General features: G+C 49.2%; 1 protein-coding gene across 2 annotated transcripts; it reads left to right on the top strand.

Moving 5' to 3' along the window:
• On the top strand, window positions 1-21,717 carry LIPG (lipase G, endothelial type). 2 transcript variants are annotated; one of them, XM_025886775.2, is made up of 10 exons: window positions 1-363; window positions 3,214-3,392; window positions 5,032-5,211; window positions 6,315-6,426; window positions 11,675-11,896; window positions 13,363-13,605; window positions 14,329-14,449; window positions 15,106-15,324; window positions 17,301-17,405; window positions 19,675-21,717. In XM_025886775.2, exons 1-10 carry the CDS (start codon window positions 267-269, stop codon window positions 19,706-19,708), a joined length of 1,512 nt encoding a protein of 503 aa, XP_025742560.1. In that variant the 5' UTR covers window positions 1-266; the 3' UTR covers window positions 19,709-21,717. The 2 variants fall into 2 exon arrangements, with proteins under 2 accessions (XP_025742560.1, XP_073754327.1); XM_073898226.1 differs by lacking the exon at window positions 1-363 and adding an exon at window positions 1,459-1,751.
• Window positions 21,718-22,562: the final 845 nt, after the last annotated feature.

Below are 22,562 nucleotides of genomic sequence, written 5' to 3'. Positions count from 1 at the left end.
GTGACAGCGGCAAGTCCTGGCTTCCCGGGCGGGCGGCACGGGTGAGGGCAGATCCAGTTCAAGCCCCTTCATACTCCCCGCCACTCCCCGTGGCTCAGATTAGCCAAACTTTCACTCCCACCTTCACCTTCAGCTGGCTAAGGCCACCGCTCTCTGGTCAAGAGAGGGCTGCCCACTGCGGGTCTTACCCGCGCGGACTGCTAGAAACCCCGAGAGGTGTTCTCTTTTTCCGTCCTGTTTCGGGGAAGGGGGTGTGGCGGGGAAGGATGCGAAACTCCGTTCCTCTGTTCTGCCTCTGGAGCGTCTATTGTTGCTTTGCCGCGGGAAGCTCCACACCCCCTGGGCCGGAGGGATGGCTGCGAGGTAACGTGCACTTATTCTTATTCTTATTACCCCCCCGCCCCATCCACCCACCCCCAACTTTTCTCTACCACGTCCCCTCTCTGTCTTGCCGACCCCTTTCCAGCCGCTGCTGGTGCCTGCGAAATCCTCCTGCCTTTCCCACTGCCCAGTCGCTCCTCCTAATCAGCTTTGCGGTTCACTTGTTCCTTGGCGCTTCTGACTAGGACATCCCCCGCAAGGCATCCGAGAGGCCGCCGGCGGACGGGGGCGCTGGCCCGCGCTCACCTTCTCGCCCCCCCCCTCCCCGCTTCCATGATAAGGTTCCCTGGATGGGTGCCGTCCAACCCGCAGAGTCGGCTGCCGACGGCTCTTCAGCATTGCCCTTTGCGAGGCAAGAAGGTTGTTAGAGCCAAGTCGCCTGGTGCCCCTCCTTCTAAACTGGGTGTAGGTGTTTGGAAAGTTGGGGGGCAGGGTAGCTGGCTGTGGTTTGATTAGCGCATGCAGGGAGCATTTATTTGGTGAGTAACGTTCGGGAAGGCCGCTGGGCTTATTCCCCCAGGTGGCTGGCCTCCTCCTCCCCCTACACCCTTTCCAGTCACCACTCTGCCTACCTACCTCTCTTCACGTTCTTCCTCCTAGATGCTGGACTTTCTTCCTTCTGAGTTCTGTATGGCAGTCTCTTCCATTAGAGGAAGCCCGCCCTGGTGGAATGAGGGTAGGATCACCCATCGGGGCTGCCAAGTCAATTAGTTAAGCAGGGGAGAGGGGAGATCCCCTAAACTCCACCCCGTTATCTCATTTTCTACTATTCTGCTGAGGTTGAGCCGTCATGGGCATGATGTTGGCCCATGTCAGTTTATGTACACGAGGGCAGGTTAATTTGAATGAATGGGAAAGCTTTGCTTTACTCACATCTCTAGCTCCTCTCTTGTAAAGCGCCAAGGTTCCTTCCAACTTCTGTGTTCCGTGATTCTGAGTATTCATGGGCTATTCTTTCAGTTGAGAAAGTCGTTATTGTGTGCCTGCTTAGTGCCTCTTCTGGGGGCGGGGGGGGGGGAGATACAACAATGAACAAAGCAGATGAAGACCCTGCCTCATGGAGCTTACGTTTCAGTAGTGGGAAGACAGACACCAAACTAATTAAAATATATAAATGATGCTCAGTAGGAGAAAAGTAAAGCAGAGGAGGAACAGGGTGTTGGCGGAGAAGGTGGTCAGGCTTTTCATCTGTAGTCAGGCTTCCCTCACTGTGAAGTTGACCACCAAGCAAGGAACTGAAGGACGTAAGAGAATGAGCCATGAGGGCACATGGGTGAAGAACAATCGTAAAGTCCCAGAGGCCGAACTGACCCAGGCTGAAAGTAGTAGGAATGAAGCTGGAGAACTCTGGGGTCAGACCAGATACTCAGGTGAACGTTTTATGTCAATATGTGGGTTTATCCACAAATCTGTCCCAGGAAGCCAGAAGACTTTTGTCTTTTCTCCTACAGTTCCCCATCTGGTCTCTGTGAATGGCTACCTGGGCGGGAATTGGAGAGGCAGACTATTTTTGTCCATGGTTCAAATTTCTGCCCGCTGGAGCTTTTGTTCATTACTTTAATGACAGTTAACCTGAGGTCTGCTCATGTATATTTAGTTGCATTTTCTGGAACCCTATCCTTTTACATCTGGTGTATTCTTTTCCTCCCCATCGCCACCTTCTCTACCATTTTGGTCTCTCCTTCCATGATTCCATTTGCTTCTTAACTCTGGGATAAATGAAACTCCTGGAGTGGTCATTTGGTATTTTTTCCCTTGATCTCTGGGTGACAGGAGAGTTATATTTGCTAATTTCCTAGGCTGTTATAAAGGGATAGTTTCCCAGGTGGCTGGAAGAATGCTGGATGGGGTTTGTTTATGACTGTCCATAATGGCGTGGTGATGACAGTGCTTCGAGTTAAGAGGCCATAGGGACCTCAGTAACATCTGCTGTATTTTGGGAGCTGGGCACTCTGTGTGAGCAGTGGAGCAGGAAGGAACGGTTTTGCTGCTCTTATGGATCTCCCCTATGGCTTCAGTCATTTATTTAACAAACTAGAAGAAGGTCTGGCTCATGTCTGGCATGGCAAGGAGTCCTAAGGATGCAGGAGGTCTTTGGAGTAAGTGCTGGAATCCAGCTGGGAATGCTAGGGGAAGCCCACTGTATGATAGTTGATGGCTTCTTATCTCGAATTTAAAATCCAGAAGCTTTCAAAATGGGAACATTTATTTGGTAATTTGTTTGGCAGCAAGACACGGCCTTACCTGCCCTGAACTGATTTGGCAGCAAAAACGGACCAGAACTGACACAAGACTATCTATAACCTTTATTTTTGCCCTTGAGTGGTGAGTGGTTGTGTGTTTCCTTGCAGATATATTCGTGTGTTTGATGATTGGGGAATGCCCCAGACCACACTGGGGATGTCATGCACCACATAGCTTACGTCCCAGAAGGCCTTTCTAAAATCTGAAACATTCCGAATTCTGAATCTCAGCTGGTCCCAAGCATTTCGGGAAAAGAATTGAGGACCAAGTAGTCACTTGACGGAAGGAGAACTCATTTGATAGGGAAGAGGAAAAAAAAACAAGAGACACCTGTTTATTTCAGAGTCACAGTAATTCATAGTAATTAGGACTAGTGACTAACTAATATTCTTCAATATGGAGGAGATGTCCCTTTATCATATCTTTGCAACTCTTCTGGGAGGTGAGGAGAAAACATTCAGCAGGTATAAACACTGAAACCCAGAGGATTAAGTAATGTGCTCAAGACTGGACTAAAACTAGACCCCAGGTCTCTCACTTATCCAAGCCCCTGCCAGATGCACCCACATTCTGTTCTTTTTCCCCCAGATGAGCGCCACAAGTCTGGGCATATACAGGTTGCTGCCAAATCTGTGAGATTCAACCTCCGCACCTCTGGGGACTCAGACCATGAAGGATGCTACCTCTCCCTGGGCCACAACCAGCCCTTGGAAGACTGTGGCTTCAACATGACAGCCAAAACCTTTTTCATCATTCATGGATGGACGGTGAGCCCCAGGGGAGGGAGCTCTGCAACTCGACACAAAATTTGGTTTCCTTTGTTTTGGTCAATTAAAAAGAAGACTGGTGTTTCCCAATTCTGCTCTCTCTCTCTCTCCCTCTTTTCTTGTGGGCTGCTTGTGTTGCAGACAGCTGTGAAGAATGTAATGGGCACTTCGCTGAGGGGGCAATATGGACTCCAGCAGGGTGGTATTTAATGCTGCGCTTTCAGAAAGTGGCTCTCCTGAAGGCAGCGGCCCAGCTCCACTGGCTCTTAAGGGGCCTTCTAATTACACTTAATTACATTGGTCAACCACTGCCTCCTGGGGGCCGTGCCTCCCTAAGAGCTGAGCTGAAATGCAGCAACTTGACTGGCTCTGAGAGTCTATGCAGAGCCAGCTGGCCTGGATTGCTGGCCGCCGTTGGCATGGTGCCCTCCTGTTTGCATAGAGATGGCTCCGGTTAAAGGCATTGGTGCTCTTTATGTGCCCTAGCTGAGCAATTCACATTGAAAGGCCCATGACAAACTTCAACAAAAAAGGGTTTTAACGCTCGGCTTTAGAAGCTTTTGACCAGCGAGGGGTTTATTCATTCGTATAATGATGGTCTGTAGGAAAATGACACTATTAAGTGAGCAGGTTTCTGCCTGGGCTAATTGGGAGGGGACATTCCTCCTTTTAATGATGAGAAATTCATATCCGTTAAATGCTTTCTGGGTCTTTAGGTCTATCACCAACTGCTGGGGTCAGGCCTGGGGTTGGGGGGGTGGTAAATGCCTATCTACCTAATGTGCCTGGAGAGATGGTTAGGGGCTTGGCTATCCAGCCTCATCCCACAGCCCACAATTAGAATCATGCAATTGAACCTTTTTAAGGCCCCCTGTCAAAATGCAAATACAAACTGCCTGCAACTTACAAATGGGTTGCATTCCAGAAAGTTCTTTTGTAATCTGTTTGGAACTTGGAACAGCAGTTTCCCATAGAAGTGAGATTGTAAATGGCGTTTGGGTTCCCAGGCCAGGCACAGAAAATCTATTTATCTAATAATGTACATGTGGATAGGTTTACAACTGGACCTAGGCACTATTTATAACTTTGTTTCTGTGGGAAAATGTGTTCTGAGTTCTAATTTGGGATTCCAGGGAGAGATCTTCCCTACTCTGGAATCGAGAGGGATGGCGGAGATGAGCTGTGGGAAGGGGTCATCTGTTAACTCTGCGTTTGCCTAGGAGACAGCATCTCCTTGCATCTCTGATAGAGAAGCTAATTCTCCAGGGCAACCCTTCCCAGTTGCCTTTTGGCACCATGTGCTCATCTGTGACAGGGACTCCGGCTAACCCCAGGCCAGAATGGCCACCACCACTTATATCATAGTGGCCCTACTGGACAGTGGGTGGCAGCCTAAGACACCAGCTATGCAAATTTTGATGGGAAAAAGCAAGATATAAAGAGCAATGGGAGACCAACACTCACGTAGCAATCCTGCCTGTGGTCGGCCCTGCTCATGCGCAAATGTTTGGTGCCTGAGCAGCCATTGTGAAAGTTCTGGAACTGGCTGGGGAGAGGGTCATGGAACTGAATTCCATATTCATTAGGATTTCTGAAACCCATAAGAAGAATTTTTTTAAATGTCCTGTTTTCTTTGCAGTTGAGCGGCATGTTTGAAAGTTGGCTATACAAGCTGGTGTCAGCCCTGCAGATAAGAGAGAAAGAAGCCAACGTTGTCGTGGTTGACTGGCTTCCCCTGGCCCACCAGCTTTACACGGACGCGGTCAATAACACCAGGGTGGTGGGACACAGTGTTGCAAGGATGCTCGACTGGCTGCAGGTAACCGCTCTTAAGAACAAGATCTTGAACCGGAAACTGCATAAGAGAATACAACTCAGACTGGGTGACAGTGAACTCCAGGAGTCTGAGGATGTCTTTGGGATTCAAATTTTTACTGAATTACGTATTGCGTGAAATGCTTGAAAGTGGGAACTTTGGAAAGCGTTTTAGTTATTGATATATCTCTGGATCTTGCCTGTTGCTTTATTTGCCGGAAGAAAATTTGCCCGATGGGTCGTTCCTCGCTGATGCCCTCGGGTTGGGAATAGTCAGGAGCCAGGACCAGCATGAAATCTTGAAAACTTACTGTGGTCTGCTCTGCTCCTTTCCTCTGAAGGGTGGCTGTCCTCAGGGGAAGGAGGGGGTTGGTTCCAGCAAATGCAGTCTAATGCGACGCTTAAAATATTAAGTGTGGAAAACAGATCTCGAGGTCTTACATTTACACTCTATAGGTTAATGATTTGCCTGAGATCAGCGGACTTACCTGGAGGCAGGGGTGTACTGGCAAAGTGACCCCACGATCAGGGCGATTCCAGTCTGACCTTCCTTTGGCCCATGGAATCGGATGACTCCTGGCAGCAGTCTGGTCAGGGTTCTCAAGCCATACCCCAGTTCTCTGCCTGGGTTGTTTTGTAGAGCTGGGTTTCTGAGCTGTAGGGTCCAGGCCCTACCTCCTCACCCTGCCAGCGAAGTGCCCTCTCTCTGGGTGGCTTTGTGGTGAGCAGACCAGCAGCTCCTGGGGCCTAAGAAGTGGGGAGAGAGTAAGCTCCTGCAGCCTGTGGCTGGCCCTTAGTGTCCAGTGAGTCGGGTGCCTCCCATAGTGCCCGAGGGAATGGAAATGTAGCCCAAGGGTCAGGTATGTAGCTTCCAGTCATAACCTCCACCCTGCCCTCAGCACTTGGCATTTAAAGGGCCGTAAAGTCCTTTTGCCCTCCCCTTCCCTGGCTGCGTCCCATCCCTATCTCATTGCCAGCAAGGCGGGCGACACCCTGGCAAGTCTCTGTCCCCGGTTCCTTGTTGCCATAGAATTGTTGGATTGCTGGTGACCCTGTGGGCTCAGGACCACACACTTCACTCACAGTCACTTTTGTGACATTTCGCAGGAGAAGGATGATTTTTCTCTCGGGAATGTCCACTTGATCGGCTACAGCCTGGGAGCTCACGTGGCTGGGTACGCTGGCAACTTCGTGAAAGGCACGGTGGGCAGAATCACAGGTAGGATCTGCTTCCTGCGCTCTGGCTCACCCCCAAACTCCCTCAGCCCCCCTGCCATGCTGGCTTTTCTGAACCGGAGTGCTCCCGCAGAGGCAGCACGAGGGAGCCGTGGAGGGTTAGCTTTGGAACGGACCCAGAGGGTATCTAACCCAGAACTTTCCAGTGTTCTCTTCGGCCACAGGGTCCTTCTTACAAGTTGAACTTGTGTGGGACTCTGATACATGAAACAGATAAAGGGGAATGTTCTGGTCGCAGCTGGAAAGATGGTGGGTAGTGCGCGCTTTGCTAGGGGGCCTTCCCCTTATGCAGAGAAATCTCAGGGCCCCAGAACATCAGGGAACATAGTTGGAAAACCACCCGTCTAGTCGGACAGGCAAGGAAATACCCAGGGGCAAACAGCTAATAACTAACGTGCCGAACTGGGGTGGATCCTGACCTGTGAACCTCTGAGGCTCGCTCCGTTGTCTGCCAGCGATGCTCAGGGCCTCCAGGGAAATGAAGAGTGGCAGATTCTAGTTTGAATTCTGCCTTAGTTCTATTTCATCCGCCAACAGCCTTTTCCCCATGTTCTGCGGGCATGTTTATTAGTGGTAATTATCTGTTTAGAATGGATGCTTCAACTTTGTCATTAAAGAGGCCGTTCTGATGTTGGTCCCCAGGTCGTCAGTGAAAAAATTGTGTTTTCCATCTTGGTGAGCTTCTGATGTGTGTTTGGATTAAATCATTTAATGATTTGAAAAGTGGGAAAGATTTTCTTTCCCATTTTTGTGCTTCCTCTAGGCTGAAATTAATGGCAAATTTGTTGCCCTAAACTTTTACATTCCTTCCAGAATTCTTTGATTCATCTTCACTCCCAGCTTCCCTCTCTCCTCCAAGAATGCCAAGGCCCCAACTGGTCACCTAGAAAGAAAGATTTGATCATTTTCTTTCCCAGCAGTGTTTTTATTTTAAAACAATGAAGAGGGGAGTCCTTAGCTAACAAACGATTTAGTAAAGGTTTTAGCACCAAGCTGCCGGGGTAGATTTATTTGTGAAATTTTATTGGCCCACCTCCAGTCATCCCTGGGCTTCAGTCTAATGTATACACACACACACACACACACACACACACACACACGTGCACACACTCCTTTAGGTCCAGTTATTTGATTTAGCATAGCCTGAGAGCCTCGTTTTTGTTTACCAAGCCTGTGGGGCCTGAGCGTCCAGGTGGACCGTGATTGTGTGGCCACGTCACTGCTCATTAACCCTTTGCTGGTGCAAAGCTGTTCAGCTGTAAGCCACTCTGGGTTCCATCGTCTGAGCAGCTCCCCCTGGCCCCCAGTGAGAGAGAGGCATGATGTTCAGAGCCAGACCAGCCTTGTTCAAACTGCAGCACATACGAGTGTCACGTCCCCATCCCCCTACCCCCCATGAGGGTTGTTGGCTGCAAGGACAAGCTGCAGAGCCTTCCGTTCCCTCTCTCTGAATCTGAAATGAGATGGGGCTAGGGAAGAGTTTTCCAGTTCTTTCCCCCTGCCTGTTTGGGGGGCAGCTGCTGAGATGCGGTCTCTGCTGGCCGAATGCTAATCAGTGCTCCGAGCTGTCTGCATGTCCGGAGCACGCCCCTGTTCTCCAGCCTTTCTCTGTGGGCCAGGGCTGGGTGAGCACAGCGGGAAGGATTACCCTCTGTCCAGTTGCCAAGAGGCCCTTCAGAGGGTATGTGGCTCACCTGATGCGTGCTGTTGTGCGTGTCCGATGGGGGAGGAGTGTGTACTCTCCTCCCTGCCCTCGGCTGACTTCCCATGGGCCTGGGAACCAGGTGGTCCCAACTAGTAGAAGGACCAGACTGCAGCCTGTGTGGGGTCCTGAGACCCATGATGCCGCTGTACGGAGGCCAACAGGGGGACCCCTGAACCCTAGTCTCGCTTGGATTGGACCTGTGGATGGGGGTTGCCAGAGTTTTACTTTCTTAGGCTTTTGAGAGAATTCTGTGCGATACTAGGGAAGAGGTTGTAGATTTCTAATCGACCCTGTGTCTAGTTACAAATAAGCAAGCAGAATCATTCGTTCCTTCAAGAACTATGAATTCAGTGTCCACTCTGTACAGACACTGGGCCAGATGCTTCCTAATGTCAAGTACCTAAGATGTGACAAGGACTTCATGCTATCTCTAAGACTCAGCGCAGTGGGGCAAAAGGGGCCTTTCCGCTTCATTTTACAGATGGGGAAACCAGGACTTCGTGCTTAAATAATGGGTACAACGTCTTACATCCTAAGTAGCAGCGCCAGGATTCAAACCCAGGCTGTCAGCTTGCAGAGCCCGCACCTAGCCACGGGGCCATCCCACCTCTCCTTTGTTGGTGGAGATAAAATAGCAATTGAAATGCAGCAGGCCCTGCCCTGCCAGGCCAGAGTGCAGAGGTTTTCCCAGGTGTGTATGCGTGTGCATGCACGTGTGTATTCCATTTGCTGGACAGAACATCTTTGGAAGGGCTCTGACTGAATGGAAGAAGGGGTGGTTCTCCACCTGTTCTATTTTTTTTTTTTTTTGCCGGGGAGCAGCTCTCCCTCTTATTTCTAGTTTAAAAAAGTAAATTGTGCATTTTCCCCCAATCTCTGGGCCCCCGGCCCCTGTCAGGGGGGGGGGGGCTGGGGGGGGGAAAGGGCCCCGTGCCCCCCCCCCCCCGCCCCCCGGTCATCTTCTCCAAAAGCCCTGTCAGCTGCCCACATTCTTCCAGCTCAGCTTGGTTTCCATGGCACTGACCGTCTGGTGGAGACTTTTGTTCACATCAAGCAAAGAGCCCCTCTCTTGTATTGGTTGCAAAGCAGAATGGTCTTCTCTCTCTCTCTCTTTTTTTTTTCTTCCAGAAAACATAGCAAGAGGCAGGGGGAGGCTGCTTGTGTTGGTACTGTAGCCCTTGGAAGCCTCTGAACCAAGTCCTCGTGGGCTGTGCTGGGGGGGGGCACTGTTTTTGTGCCCTCCTCCTTTGGGGCCCTGGGCTATGGATGAACCACCAGGCAGCCCGGGCTGCCTTTCTGCCTTGGTCGTACAGGCATTTCTCTAAACTTCTTCTGGAACCTGCTTACTTTCAGTCTCTACAGTTCTCCTGAGTGATGAGTTTCATGAATTTACTGTCCACTCCAGACAATAGCTCTGCCTATTGTTTACTTTGAAATCACCCCAGTGATTCAAGCCTCACAGTGTGCTCCCTGGTTCTCTTGTGCTGGGATCGGATGGGTTCTGTTACCCATCTCCTCCTTTTATGACTCTGCTCTTAGTCTTAATTCCTCTCTGATGTGGTGTTTCCAGACCACGGTGCCTTGGCCTCAGCACTGTGCACATTTTGGGTCAGCTAATGCTTTGTTGTGGGCGCTGACCTGAGCATTGCTGGATGTTTATCCAGCCTTCCTGGCCTCTACGCACTAACTGCTAGCAGCTTCTCTCCCTCTCCCTGCCACTGTGACAACCAAAAATGTCTCCAGACACTGCCAAATGTCCCCATAGGAGCAAAATCACTCCCAGCTGAGAACCACCATTCTAGACTAAACAGTGCACAGTATTCTCAACTTTCTCCAGGGCCTCTCCCTGTGTCTGTAGGGCAGAGATCCTGCCAGGGGGCAGGAAGTCGGCTCCCATAATTACTTGGTAATAGCGGCTAGTATTTACACTGACAAGCACTTAAACTCTTAATATCTCACATGAACTGTATGGATTAAGATATTCAGGTTCAATGTTATCGATGATACTGATGGTGGGAGAAGTTTTTTTCCAATCTAGTTCATAGACCACCTCCTTTTTAGGATCACCTGGGGAATAAATAACACATTTCTGGGCTCCACACCAGACTTGGCAATCAGAATCTTGACGGGTTTGGAGAATCTGCACCTCATGCTTTGCAAACTCTTTTTTTGAATGGTTTACATTCACGTGGTTCCAAAATAAAAGTCTCTTTTATTGTTGCTACTACCCGTTCGCTTCCCTGCCCTGCCCTCTCCGCCAGCACACATATACACAGGTAGCCAGTGGCTTGTGTGTCCAGAGTTTTTTTTTTTAAAGATTTTATTTATTATTATTTATTTATTAGAGAGAGAGAGAGCATGCACGAGCAGGGGGGAGTGGCAGAGGGAGAGGGAGAAGCAGGCTGCCAGCTAAGCAGGGAACCCCACGTGGGGCTCCATCCCAGGACCCCGGGATCATGACCTGAGCTGAAGGCAGACGCTTTTTTTCTTTTTTTTTTTTTTTAATATTTTATTTATTTATTTGAGAGAGAGAGAATGAGAGATAGAGAGCACGAGAGGGAAGAGGGTCAGAGGGAGAAGCAGACTCCCTGCCGAGCAGGGAGCCCGATGCGGGACTCGATCCCAGGACTCCAGGATCATGATCTGAGCCAGAGGCAGTCGCTTAACCAACTGAGCCACCCAGGGGCCCTGAAGGCAGACGCTTAACCCACTGAGTCACCCAGGCGCCCCTCCTCCCGAGGGAGTTACATAGTAGAATTTGAATTTTCAACAACCTCCCCGTGATATTTATTTATAGTTACATAGTATATATATTTATAGTTATACAGAATTTATAGTTACATAGTAGAATTTGAATTTTCACCAACCTCCCAGTGATATTTGCGCTGTTTTAAATGTGAGAACCAGTTCTCTCTACGTTGCTGCTTGCCTGTTCAATGCAGAAAGTTTGCAGGCAAAAGGATTTCACCTCCTAGCTGCAAAATACAGGAATTCTGGAAGCCTGGGATGTGGATCCTCAGTGTGTCTGCTGTGGCCCCTACTCCTGACTCACCGTTCTATCCTTGGGCCTGATTCATCACTAAAGGAAGGGGAAGAGTAAGTCCACATGCAAATAGCTCAGTTTGGGTAAACTGAGTCTTCCCTCCAGAAGATGGAGGTAGTTTGGTTATTCCATAAAAGGCCTGCTAACTTAAGGCTGCGGAAGGCTTTCAGTGGCAGAATAAATGGGACGGATGGCCTGAGTTCTTTCTAGAACTGCTCCATTTCTGACAGTCTGGGGCTTCTGGGAGCTGCATGTCATTGTGAACCTGGCAGCCAGTTTTCTGAGTCCATTGAGTTGTGAGGACAGGTGAAGGCTCCAGAAGAACGCACAGGTTCCCCAGGTGTGGGCATCACACGGTTCCAGATTTGTTGGGCTTGGCTCCGAGGATGCCTTCCTTGTGCACACGTGGATTTACTTTTAACTCAGGACTCATGGATTTGGCACAGCTGACACAGTGGGTCTTGGCTCCCCATTCTGCTGTAGGTTTGGATCCCGCCGGGCCCTTGTTTGAAGGGGTGGACATCCACAAGAGGCTGTCCCCTGACGACGCAGACTTTGTAGATGTGCTCCACACCTACACACGTTCCTTCGGCCTGAGCATCGGGATTCAGATGCCCGTGGGCCACATCGACATCTACCCCAACGGCGGTGACTTTCAGCCAGGCTGTGGACTCAATGACGTCTTGGGGTCAATTGCATATGGAAGTGAGTTCCTTATTTTCTGCTTCATGGAGACGTTTGACTCGGTTATCACATCTCCTCCTCAGTCAGCCCCAGCTGGTAGTGCTCCCAACAATGTTCGTTTCATTATGCCCCCACCCCACGGGGGCTGCCAACCCCATGTACAGTTCATCCTTCTACAGGCTTGTTAACAGCCATCTATGGGTCTCTGCTTGGCGTCCTCATGCTTTGAGGTCCCAGTTTTTATTGATTAATTTCTTTTTATAAGAAAAGGAATATATATTTGTTGAGGGGGAAAAAAACAAGCAATGCAGAATCGCATAGAGCAAAAAGTAAACCCCTTTCTCCCATTCCCTCTTTTGTTCTTCAGAGGTAGCCAATAGAACAAGTTTGTACGTATCCTTCTAGTCTTTTTTTCTTTGCAAATGTGTGTGTGTGTGTGTGCACATGTGTGTGAGAGATGATATTTTTCAAAATCACATTGTGCTGTGACTTTCCGTTTTCAGTCATTATATGTGTGTGTGTGTGTGTATATATATATAATATATATAAAATGAATATCCTTAAACATCAGAGCACGTAGATTTACTTAACTTATGCTTTTTTTTAATGATTTTATTTATTTGAGAGAGAGGGCACGAGAAAGCACAATCAGGGGAAGCAGCAGAGGGAGAGGGAGAAGCAGACTCCCTGCTGAGCAGGGAGCCCAATGCGGGGCTCGATCCCAGGACCCTGGGATCATGACCTGAGCCAAAGGCAGACACTTAATCGACTGAGCCACCCAGGTGCCCCCTACCTTATTCTTTTTAAAGGCTGTACAATCTTGTACAGAATGGATGCACTAAAGTTTAATTTTATGTGACATTTTAAAGAAGGAAAACCAAGATAATGTCTCCATTCACTTATGATTTACCTTCTGAATGCCTGAGGCTGTTATCAGCAGACTTGGGTTGAACTGAATTTGCTGCTGAACTGATGTGTGGCCGCAGTGACCCATCTCTTTCCGGGTTTCCCCCTACTCACTGCCTCGGGTCCTGGCAGTCTTGCTACGTCTTGGCCCCCGTTGGCTCTCTGCACTCTGATGCTCTACCCTTCAGATGTCCCCCTCTCTCTCATTCAGTCTTAAGACTGTAGCCCTCTCCCAATGGGATAATATCCGAGTAGCCCCTGCAAGGCTTGGGGGTCGATGCCAGGACCCCCATCAGATGACAGCATTCCTTAAAGCCGGTGGTGTTACTGAGGAAAGGATGGGATGGCTTTGTCAAATTTTTCTTAAGGTCCTAGGATTTACTGAACTATTGGCTTTAGCTTCTGGTTACGAGAGATAATGACGTACTGTGGGCCAGAAAATCCAAATTATACTCCTAACTTTGTAACCAAGTGATCGTGTGACCCTGAGCAAATTACTTCACCTCTATGGGCCTTGGAGTCATAATCTGTCTTTGATGAGAGGCTCATCCTGCATTGTTCCCTGTCTCTCCGTCCCCCAGCAATCACGGAGGTGGTGAAATGTGAGCACGAGCGGGCCGTACACCTCTTTGTCGACTCCCTGGTGAATCAGGACAAGCCGAGTTTTGCGTTCCAGTGCACGGACTCAAATCGCTTCAAAAAGGGGATCTGCCTCAGTTGCCGGAAGAACCGGTGTAACAGCATAGGCTACAATGCTAAGAAATCGAGGAGCAAGAGGAACAGCAAAATGTATCTCAAAACCCGGGCAGGCATGCCTTTCAGAGGTAACCCCCGGGCCCCACAGCGCCCTGAGGAAGGCCCTTCCTCTTTTCCGCTCTTCTCAACACCATGCTGTGGGAAGGGCACATCCCAGGCCGGAAGATGGGACCGGCGCTAGTGAAATCAAATCACTGCAAATCAGATGATGCTGTGCATGCCCTAGGAAAGTTAGTCATGAAAAATAAGGGGTGGGGACTCCTTTCGTGATGCACATCATCACTCCCCGATCGCAACATCAGCATCTTAATTTTGTATTAAGATAGAAATTTTTTCATTTCTTTGCATTTGCCTTTTGCAAAGCTATTTCCTGTTTTTCTCATTTGAGTGTCACAACACATCTGAGATTGGACCAACAGGGAATCAAAATCATGTCTTGCATTTTTACAACATGCTCTAAGACCATAGGGGTTTGTGGGTGTTATTTTACATATGAGAAAGCTGGGGTTCAAAGAGTTAATACCTTGGTCCTTCATTCAAGGTCACACAGCTAGGCTGGAACTCCCCCCTCCCCAAATTCCCTGAACTCCATGTTTGGGGCTCAGTTCAATACTGCAGTGATCCCTTACACCATTGGACTGAAACAAGAGCAGAGGGAGGCTGGAGGCTGGGCTGGACCAAAGGGACATCAGCCCCTAAAAACTCAGTGTGCTGGGTGACTCAGTTTGAGTCGGGGTGTCCTGAGATGGCCAGCAAAGCTCACAAAGGCCTTTGTTCCGCTATCTCTGCAGTTTACCATTATCAGATGAAAATCCATATCTTCAGCTACAAGACGATGGGAGAAATCGAACCCAACTTCTATGTCACCCTTTATGGTACCAGTGCAGACTCCCAGCTTCTGCCTTTGGAAATGTAAGTCACACACTCCCTTTGATGGGTTCAGGACCCAGCACAAGTCAGTCTAAGATTGAGCGAGTGTGGGAATGTGTGAACAAGTGCAGGGGAGTGCAGCCTGAGGGCCTATGGGAGGGGCTGGGCGGCTCCAGAGGCGTCTGTGGGCCACACTCTCCACCAAGCCCTTGACTCAGACCCTTTCTGGGACGGATGCCCCTGGATGAATCAGCAGCATGAGAAGCTTTTGGATCATCTGGACAGAGACTGCTGTTTCATTTCAGGCAACGCCTGACACCTGAGGTCGTAGGAAATTTGGAACATAAATGCCATTCCTGCACTGTTTCTAATTGTCTGTGGGAAGGGCACATGGCAATCAGTGTATATCTGTTGAACGCATGCAAGGTGCAAAGCGCCGTGCCAAGTAATTCTGGGATTGCAAAGTAATGTCATCAAAGTACTCACTTCCTAGGGCTCAGGGTCTAGTTGGGGGACCAGGTGTGTATGCACACGAACAGGGTGGGACAGGCTCCCCAAGTGTCAAATGAGGGGGACAGGCAGGCAGGGGCTGGGAGTTCAGAGGGAGACCAGTGTCTGTGGGCCCATTTGTCTGCAGTCACTGCGGGGCAGTTTTCCGGGGGCCGGTGAGTGACGCCTGCCCCTATGTCCCCTCGCAGAGTGGAGCAGATTGGGCTGAATGCCACCAACACCTTCCTGGTCTACACCGAAGAGGACCTGGGAGACCTCCTGAAGATCAAACTCACCTGGGAGGGGACAGCTCAGTCCTGGTACAACCTGTGGAAGGAGCTTCGAAGCTACCTTTCTCAGCCCCGCAGCACTGAGCGGGAACTGAGTATCAGGCGCATCCGGGTCAAGTCGGGGGAAACTCAGCGGAGGTAAGGGCCTCATGTCAATGGGGAGCAGGGAGCCTCTGCCTCGGCCGTGCCCTCCCCTTTGCTGAGCAGGCATCTCCAATCGTGCTGCGCCCAGAGCACATGGGCAACACCGCAGACACCTCTGTAAGGAAAAGTGAACTCTACCTGGAGACCTCTGTCAACCATTGTGTAGCTTGTGTCCTGATTCCAGACCCTCAACTGAAGGGGGTGGGCAAAGTGGGGGCTGGAGTCCAGCCTCGGCTGTGTTTGCCAGACCCTGTGTTGGCCCAGAGGAAGGAGGGCTCCTCCTTAGGGGCACTGCCTTGCTGATCGTTTGCTATAGGGGTCTGGCCAACCAACATCTTTGCCTGCCCCTGTCCAGAGAAAACTCGAGTATCGAGCCTAGGAAGCCCCCATGGATGAGGCCTGCCTGAGGCCCTGGTTTCCCCAGCACCTGACTTTCAGAGCATTATACCCTTCCTTCGGAGGCTGTGAGTCAAGGTTATGGGGTGGGGCCCTGACGTCAAGTAACAGCGAATCCTCCGTGCTATGCTGGCTCACAGTCCCCCATGGTTTCAAACCTTCAGCCTGGCACGAGAACTCCAGACCTATATGTATCAGCCCCTGAAACCGTGCCTGGACTCTGAGCAGAAGTCAGGGAAGCCGGTGAGGCCTTTGTCAAGAGAGGAGGGTTTCCTTGGCCACATCCTGCTGTGGGCTGCTGGGAGGTCACTGCCAGCCTGGGCATGAGAGGAAGCAGCCTCCACCCTCTCTGTACCTAGTCTCGTTTTTGTCTCCCTCACAGTTCTTCATGTGGCCCGTTTCTATCCATCACCTGTGGCACCGAGTGGCCGAGGGCGGAGGGAGGCTTGGGTCCCTTGTCCGAGAGATTCTGGCCTAGAAACTTGGGAACTGGGGGAGCTGAAGCCCCTTTGCACACTTCCACTGTCGCGGGGTTACAGTAAATGTGTTCTCCAATGTGACCAGATATTATTTAATCTCCTTCCAAAGTGTTGAGACAAATTGACAATCTAAGAGTAAGAGTCTCCTTTCCCTCCTCACCTCCACTTGGTGGGACACTCTCACCATTGGGTGTGAATTGGTCCCTTACTGTTGTGTTAATGTGTTTTAATTTCCTGATTTCCATGAGGTGGGTCCCCTTCTTATATGTTTATGGGTTGTTTGGTCTTCCTGGTAAAGGTTCTTAAACCTGTTCTGAATGTGGCTTTTGTCCCTTCAGTCAGCACGTCCCATACATCGGGGTCAGGTGTCCCATATACATCTTTTGGTCATGGGGTCATGCTAACTACACACCATTGAGGTCCCCATGGTTTGGCTCTAAGTTATAGTCGAAATGGTTATTTGAGTACTGATTTTTTTTTCCGTGATCTTGGTTGAGCATTTTCTGAATCTTTGATTTTGACCCACAGCTGAACTTCAGTTATGCTTATCAATGGGTATTTCTGAGCACCCTAATGGAGGTACCTTGAATTCTTCCATTTGAGGAGTGTGTAGTCCACCACAGATATGGGAATCCATGAGCAATTCAAGGCAGTGTATAATGTGTTAAAATAAGACAAGACATTCATTACTAACTCCATACCATACAAGGTAATGACAATAGCAAAAACAACACTTATGTAACAATACGCTTTTCTATTAAGGTCAAGGGCTTGGGCAGTCAGAGAGGCTTCAGAGAGGCTATGCCTTGAAAGGCAGGCAGACTTTTGGATGGACAGACAGAAGAAAGTGGAAGGGGTGTGATGAAAATCTGTGTGAACCGGATCATGGCAGATGTCCGAGTGAGACACATTTAGGACACTTGTAGCAGCAATGGGGAGTTCCGAAGGTTTGGGTCAGGGTGTGGCATGATGAAGACACACTTTTCTCCTCGGTCGATCCACTTTGGATCCAGAAAGCACCATCTGGCTGAGGCACAGCGATGTGCCTCCCCCACTAGAGTTTTGGCTACACTGGTGGTTTCTTTTTTCTCCTAGATTAACTTTTTGTGTGCAAGACTTTGAGAACACCAGCATCGCCCCTGGCCAAGAGCTCTGGTTCCACAAGTGTCGAGATGGCTGGAGAATGAAAAATGAAACCAGGTAACTGGGACTTTCTCATATGCATCGTATGTTGACAGGTGCTCCAGCATGTGCTGGACATGGGTCTGGGCACGGGGGACACAGCAGTGAGCAAAACCGATACAAATCCCTTCTCTTGGGAAGCGGACCTGTTGGAAGGAGATGGAATCCGTGGAGTATGGAGGATGTCAGAGGGTGGTTGTGTCTTTCTGCCTCTTGTTCTGCCTCCCCCAGAAGGCATTCGCAGCCCATGGCCCCGCTGGAATCAGGCCATCTTAGAATGAATTTCTCCATGGCGAGCAGGGCTGCGGGAAGGTTCCAGGGCTCCCAGCTTCCTTCTGGGCACAAGTTTGGAGTGGGGAGTCAGGTGGGAGGTAAAGGAGAAGTGCCAAATATAGTCCCCATTTGTAGGTTTTCTGGAGCCCCGGTTGGTGTAAGTGGAGACTATTGGGCAGTTCTCCCCCTCTTTGAGAAGCAGGAATGCTCATGTGCATGGCACTGAATGAGACAGAAGACACATCTTCCTTCAGTGTCCCATTGCCCCATTCTGGAGTCCCATTATTTCAGAATTGAGGAAAGGCTGGTCTCATGGTGTGAGGCAGCGGGTGCATCCAAAGGGGGATTCATCACAGAGCCTCTGAGCCTAAATACCTGCTGAAGAGGATGGAGACGGGCCCCCACCACTTACCCCAACCCAGGTGCTGCCATGGTACCCCGAGCATGTGGCGTGTGCCCATCTGTGTTCCGTGCCTTCCCTATGCTATCTCATTTACTTTTGTCATCAACCCCATGACGCTGGTGGTGTTAACCCTGCATGCTGTTGTGGACCCTGAGGCTCAGGGAAGTTGGGTCATTCTTTCTAGGTCCCCCAGCTGGCGATGGCAGGGCGAACATTTGAAGTACGTTGCTTTACTCTAAAGCCTGTAGTCTTTCTTGAGCGTGGAGGTTTTGCTTGCGCAGATGAATCACCTCACCTTGATCTGGGTATCAATTACCAAGCAGCTGCACCCATACTGGGGTCCCCTGGGATTAACCATCCGCCAGCCCTGGGGGCCAGGCTGCATCCCCACTGCTCTGTTTCCTGCTCAGAATCACCAGCCTGACCATAAGCTTGGCGATCACAGGATGCGCAGCATTCTGAAAACTGCCCGTCTAATGAAGTGGCTCAGTCCAGCGCAGGTCCATGGGAAATTCTCCTCTAATAATAATTTTAATTCTTTTTTTTAAAGATTTTATTTATTTATTTATTTGAGAGAGAGAAGAGAGAGAGAGAGCATGAGAGGGGGGAGGGTCAGAGGGAGAAGCAGACTCCCTGCTGAGCAGGGAGCCCGATGCGGGACTCGATTCCAGGACTCCGGGATCATGACCTGAGCCGAAGGCAGTCGCCCAACCAACTGAGCCACCCAGGCGCCCTAATAATAATTTTAATTCTTTATGTTTGTATTCAAATGTGTACTTTTCCAAGTGCTTCCCCAAATATTAATTTCATCGATCCTCAGAACAATCGTGTAGATTGGACATGCCCAAGGAGGATCACTCATCTTATCGTTATTCTTATGATAACATATCTTATGATAAGACATTTTATTCTTCTTTTCCGCTCCAGAACTTCACAATAGTTGAGAATGGTATGACTCACCTCCTACTGCCTCTTTGAGAAAAGAAGTCACCGTTCCTTTACCCTCAAAGGAATAGAAAGCAGTAGAAGCCAGAGTAATCCATCAACACGAGGAGGTCCTGACATTCCTAGACATATGTTGTGTCTTCAGTATTCTTTCCCCCAATGTGGATACTGGTCACCTATTCACTGATAGAAGAGACTAAGTTTCTGGGAGGTTCAGTTGCGTGATAGCATAGCATCGAGTAGAATCAAGATCTCTGGATTCTGACTTGTCCCCTTCCTGCAATCCTACCGTCTCTCTTGTGTTTCTAGGTCAAGGCAAAGAAGACTCATGGATCATTCTCCCTGCATTTGTGTGTGTGTGTGTGTGTGTGTGTGTGTGTGTGTGGTGGACGAGTATTGTGCTAAATCTGTGCAAGCCAGCACCAAGGTTTAAGTAGCGAGGAACCCAGAGACTGCCCCAGTGTTGTGTTTCTCCAAGTGAATCCGTGGCTTGTTGGGAGAGGGGGAAGAAGAGGCACTCAGGACCCTTTCCTCTTGGTCTGAATGGAAAGAAAGTAGAAAAGTGTGATAGGTGTGTAAGAAAGCCTGGTCTTGAGGTCAGCAGAGGATGCACTCAGTGCAGGCTGGTGTGTTGGCCAAGCGAGTGACAGAGCGCCTCTCTTACAGGGTTCCCTACAGCCTAGCTGTGGAGCTTCTCTGAGGGGCCAGCGAGGCCCTCCCACCCCCGCCTTCCAGGGACACGGAGGAAAGTTACTGCTGAGGACCCACCTGATGGAAGGACCCCTCTTGGCCTGGACCCTCGAGCCCCGGGAAGAGTCTCTTTGCTGGGCCCAAGACCTTACCTCCTAGGATGGTTGGGACTTCTCGCCAGAGGGGACCACGCACTGCTGTTCCTGCTGTTCCTGCTGCTCTAAAATGGCTCTGACTCCAGACCTGTGTGCAAAGGGCCAAAGGCCCAGGGCCTCTTGTGCACCCCGGGCTGGCTTCTAAGTGACTGGATGAGCCTGGGCTTTCCCTGATAAGGAACACTTGTGGAAGTGTGTGGAAGGCTGTCAACTGCCTGACCTGACCTGAGAGGTGGGGAGAGGTCTCGCATCAGGATGGCAGAATTGTGGTCTCATTCCCCCAAACAGAGGGGAGTGAAGATCGGGGGTGGTGGCGAGGCCCTCACTGTTGGCGTTCTGTGGGCTGCACTGATTAATACTGGTCATGTTTCAGACATTCCATCCTGCTCCCCAGCTCACTCTTTAAAGCACACATCGTTGGCTTTCTCGGTTTTCCATTGCTTATTTTTTGATTGAACAAATGTTTATTAAGCACTTAACCTTAATTAGCACATGGCAGTAGACGCATTCGTAAACCTGTCCAGACTTGGAATCTGAGGGGGTTGGGATTTCTAGACTCCCTTCCAGTGTAGGTGATCCATGGATATACATGTGATGAAGGGCACGGGGGACACTGGGGGCTAAGGGTGTGAGAGTTGGGGATCCTAGGCCTTCAGGGGTTTCAGCCAGTTCTGGAAGAGTGACACATTTGATTGCTTGCATGGGAGCAAGCCGAGTGTCATATATGCTGGGGACAGACGGGTGGCCAACTGCCAAATGGGATTGCTTCAGAGCAGTATCTCTTCTGCTTAGGCAGATAGAAGGCATTTACATATCTGTTCTACAGATCCGTTCACAGAGAAACCAGCTCCTATCAAACAGACCTGGCACTAAGATTTAATACAGTGCTTCTTCCTTCTTGGAATACCTTCTTCTCATACCCGTGCCTTCTCTGTGTTGAGCTCAGAAAAGATTCCAATTCTCTATCTTGATATGAATGAATCTATGTGATATCTGGGAAACGGTTTTATACTTTTCCAAAGATTTGCACGTGCATCACCTAACTAGAGACTCACAACAGGAGGTGAGCAGGGCAGCTCATGTCTCATTTGACAACACTGAGGCTTCGTGAGTTCCGGCCACATGCCTGGAATGATATACCAAGTTGGTGGTGGAGTCAGGGGATGACCCAGATTTCCTGGAGGCAAGTCTGTGGTGTGCTCATTTCTGCAACTTTATCAAGAGGTCTATAGCCTTTTCCCACCAGTATACCCCAGATGTGACAAACAAGGAGTTGTTTTTCAGAGCCATCCATAAAACCATAAACCTTTCGTTAATATATAACCAGGAAAACAACTGTTCCCAGAAGTTGGGCTTTTTATGGATGAGTCTTATTTGGAAGGAGATGTGCTATCAGGTTGCGGGAAAAGAGTGATTTTCTCCGTATTTAGGTTTTTAAAGGACGTAGTCTTAATCTGTATTGTGCCAAAGCTGAATCATTGTTCAATGCCAAACTTTCTAAGACATAACCAGTCAAGTCTTAATTCTAGGTATTTTCTTAAATTGTGTGCTTCCTCTGTTGCTTCCGTGAATGGTTTCTAGCCAAAGTGCAGCCTGTGTTGTTGACTGTGCATCCCAATTACTTCTGACTTCTATTTTTGGTAATGGAAGACTTTGGAATCAATTCCTCAGTGGGTCTTGTATTTATACATTTGGTTTGAAGCCTTATTTGTATATAATGATGCTTTTTTTTTTTAACACTTAGAACACTATTTATTTCTCAAGTGTATATAATGTATAAAAACAAATATATGGCTAGTTTTTATTTTCAAATTAACCAATTTTGAGATTGAAAATTTTTAATAGTAAAATAATAAAAATCTATACAATGCTTTGTGGTCTGGCATCTCAATTCTTAATATTTGAAAGAATTATGGCTGCCCAAGCCTAGGGTTTGACAAAAAGTTACTTTCATAAAAGCTCTACTCTCTATTTGATACTAATTATAGGTAGGAAGTGGACAACAGCTCCTTTCACTAAAGAACAAGATGGAAATTTATTTATGTATTTTTTTTTAAAGATTAGAGAGAGAGCACACAACCAGGGGGAGGGGCAGAAAGAGAGGGAGAAGCAGGTTCCCTCCTGAGCAGAGAGCCCAATGCAGGACTCTATCCCAGGACCCCAGGATCGTGACCTGAGCTGAAGGTAGTTGCTTGATCAACTGAGCCACCCCACGTCCCAAGATGGAAAATTATTCAAATCACAGAAGTGCCTGAAGTGTATGCTAGGAAAAAGGGCAGGTGGCCGGACATTGGGGAACACTGGAGAGGATATAGGTTTGGTTGCCTGGGACCCAGATAACAGTGACTCGAGCCAGGTAAAAGCTGAATTCTCTATCATGCTCAAGTCTCGGCTGGTATGGAGGTTCTGCTCCATAAGGCTGAGAGGGGTTCAGGCTCTAAGTTTTTGCTGTGCCACCCACAGGATGTTTCCCTCATCCCCACAGTTCGAAGTGTCTCCCATTAGGTCCCTTCCAGACCATGAGAAGGAGGAGGAGAAGTCCATCTCCAGTGAAAATACTAAACTAGACGAAGTTCGTAGTTGTCAAATTCTGACATCTCTTTCTTATGCCTCTTGCTTTCGTCACTCTACATAGTATCAGTGGTTTCAGTATTATTCAGATATTAATATTCAGAAATATCAGTAATTTCTCTTGTTGCAATAGAGTTA

This window comes from Callorhinus ursinus, unplaced genomic scaffold (genome assembly GCF_003265705.2).
Source record: "Callorhinus ursinus isolate GAN/ISIS: 27379988/994484 unplaced genomic scaffold, GSC_fseal_2.0 scaffold11, whole genome shotgun sequence".
Classification (NCBI taxonomy): Eukaryota; Metazoa; Chordata; class Mammalia; order Carnivora; family Otariidae; genus Callorhinus; species Callorhinus ursinus.
The sequence above is the reverse complement of the archived record's forward strand: the minus strand, read 5'-3'. Positions and strand labels throughout refer to the sequence as shown.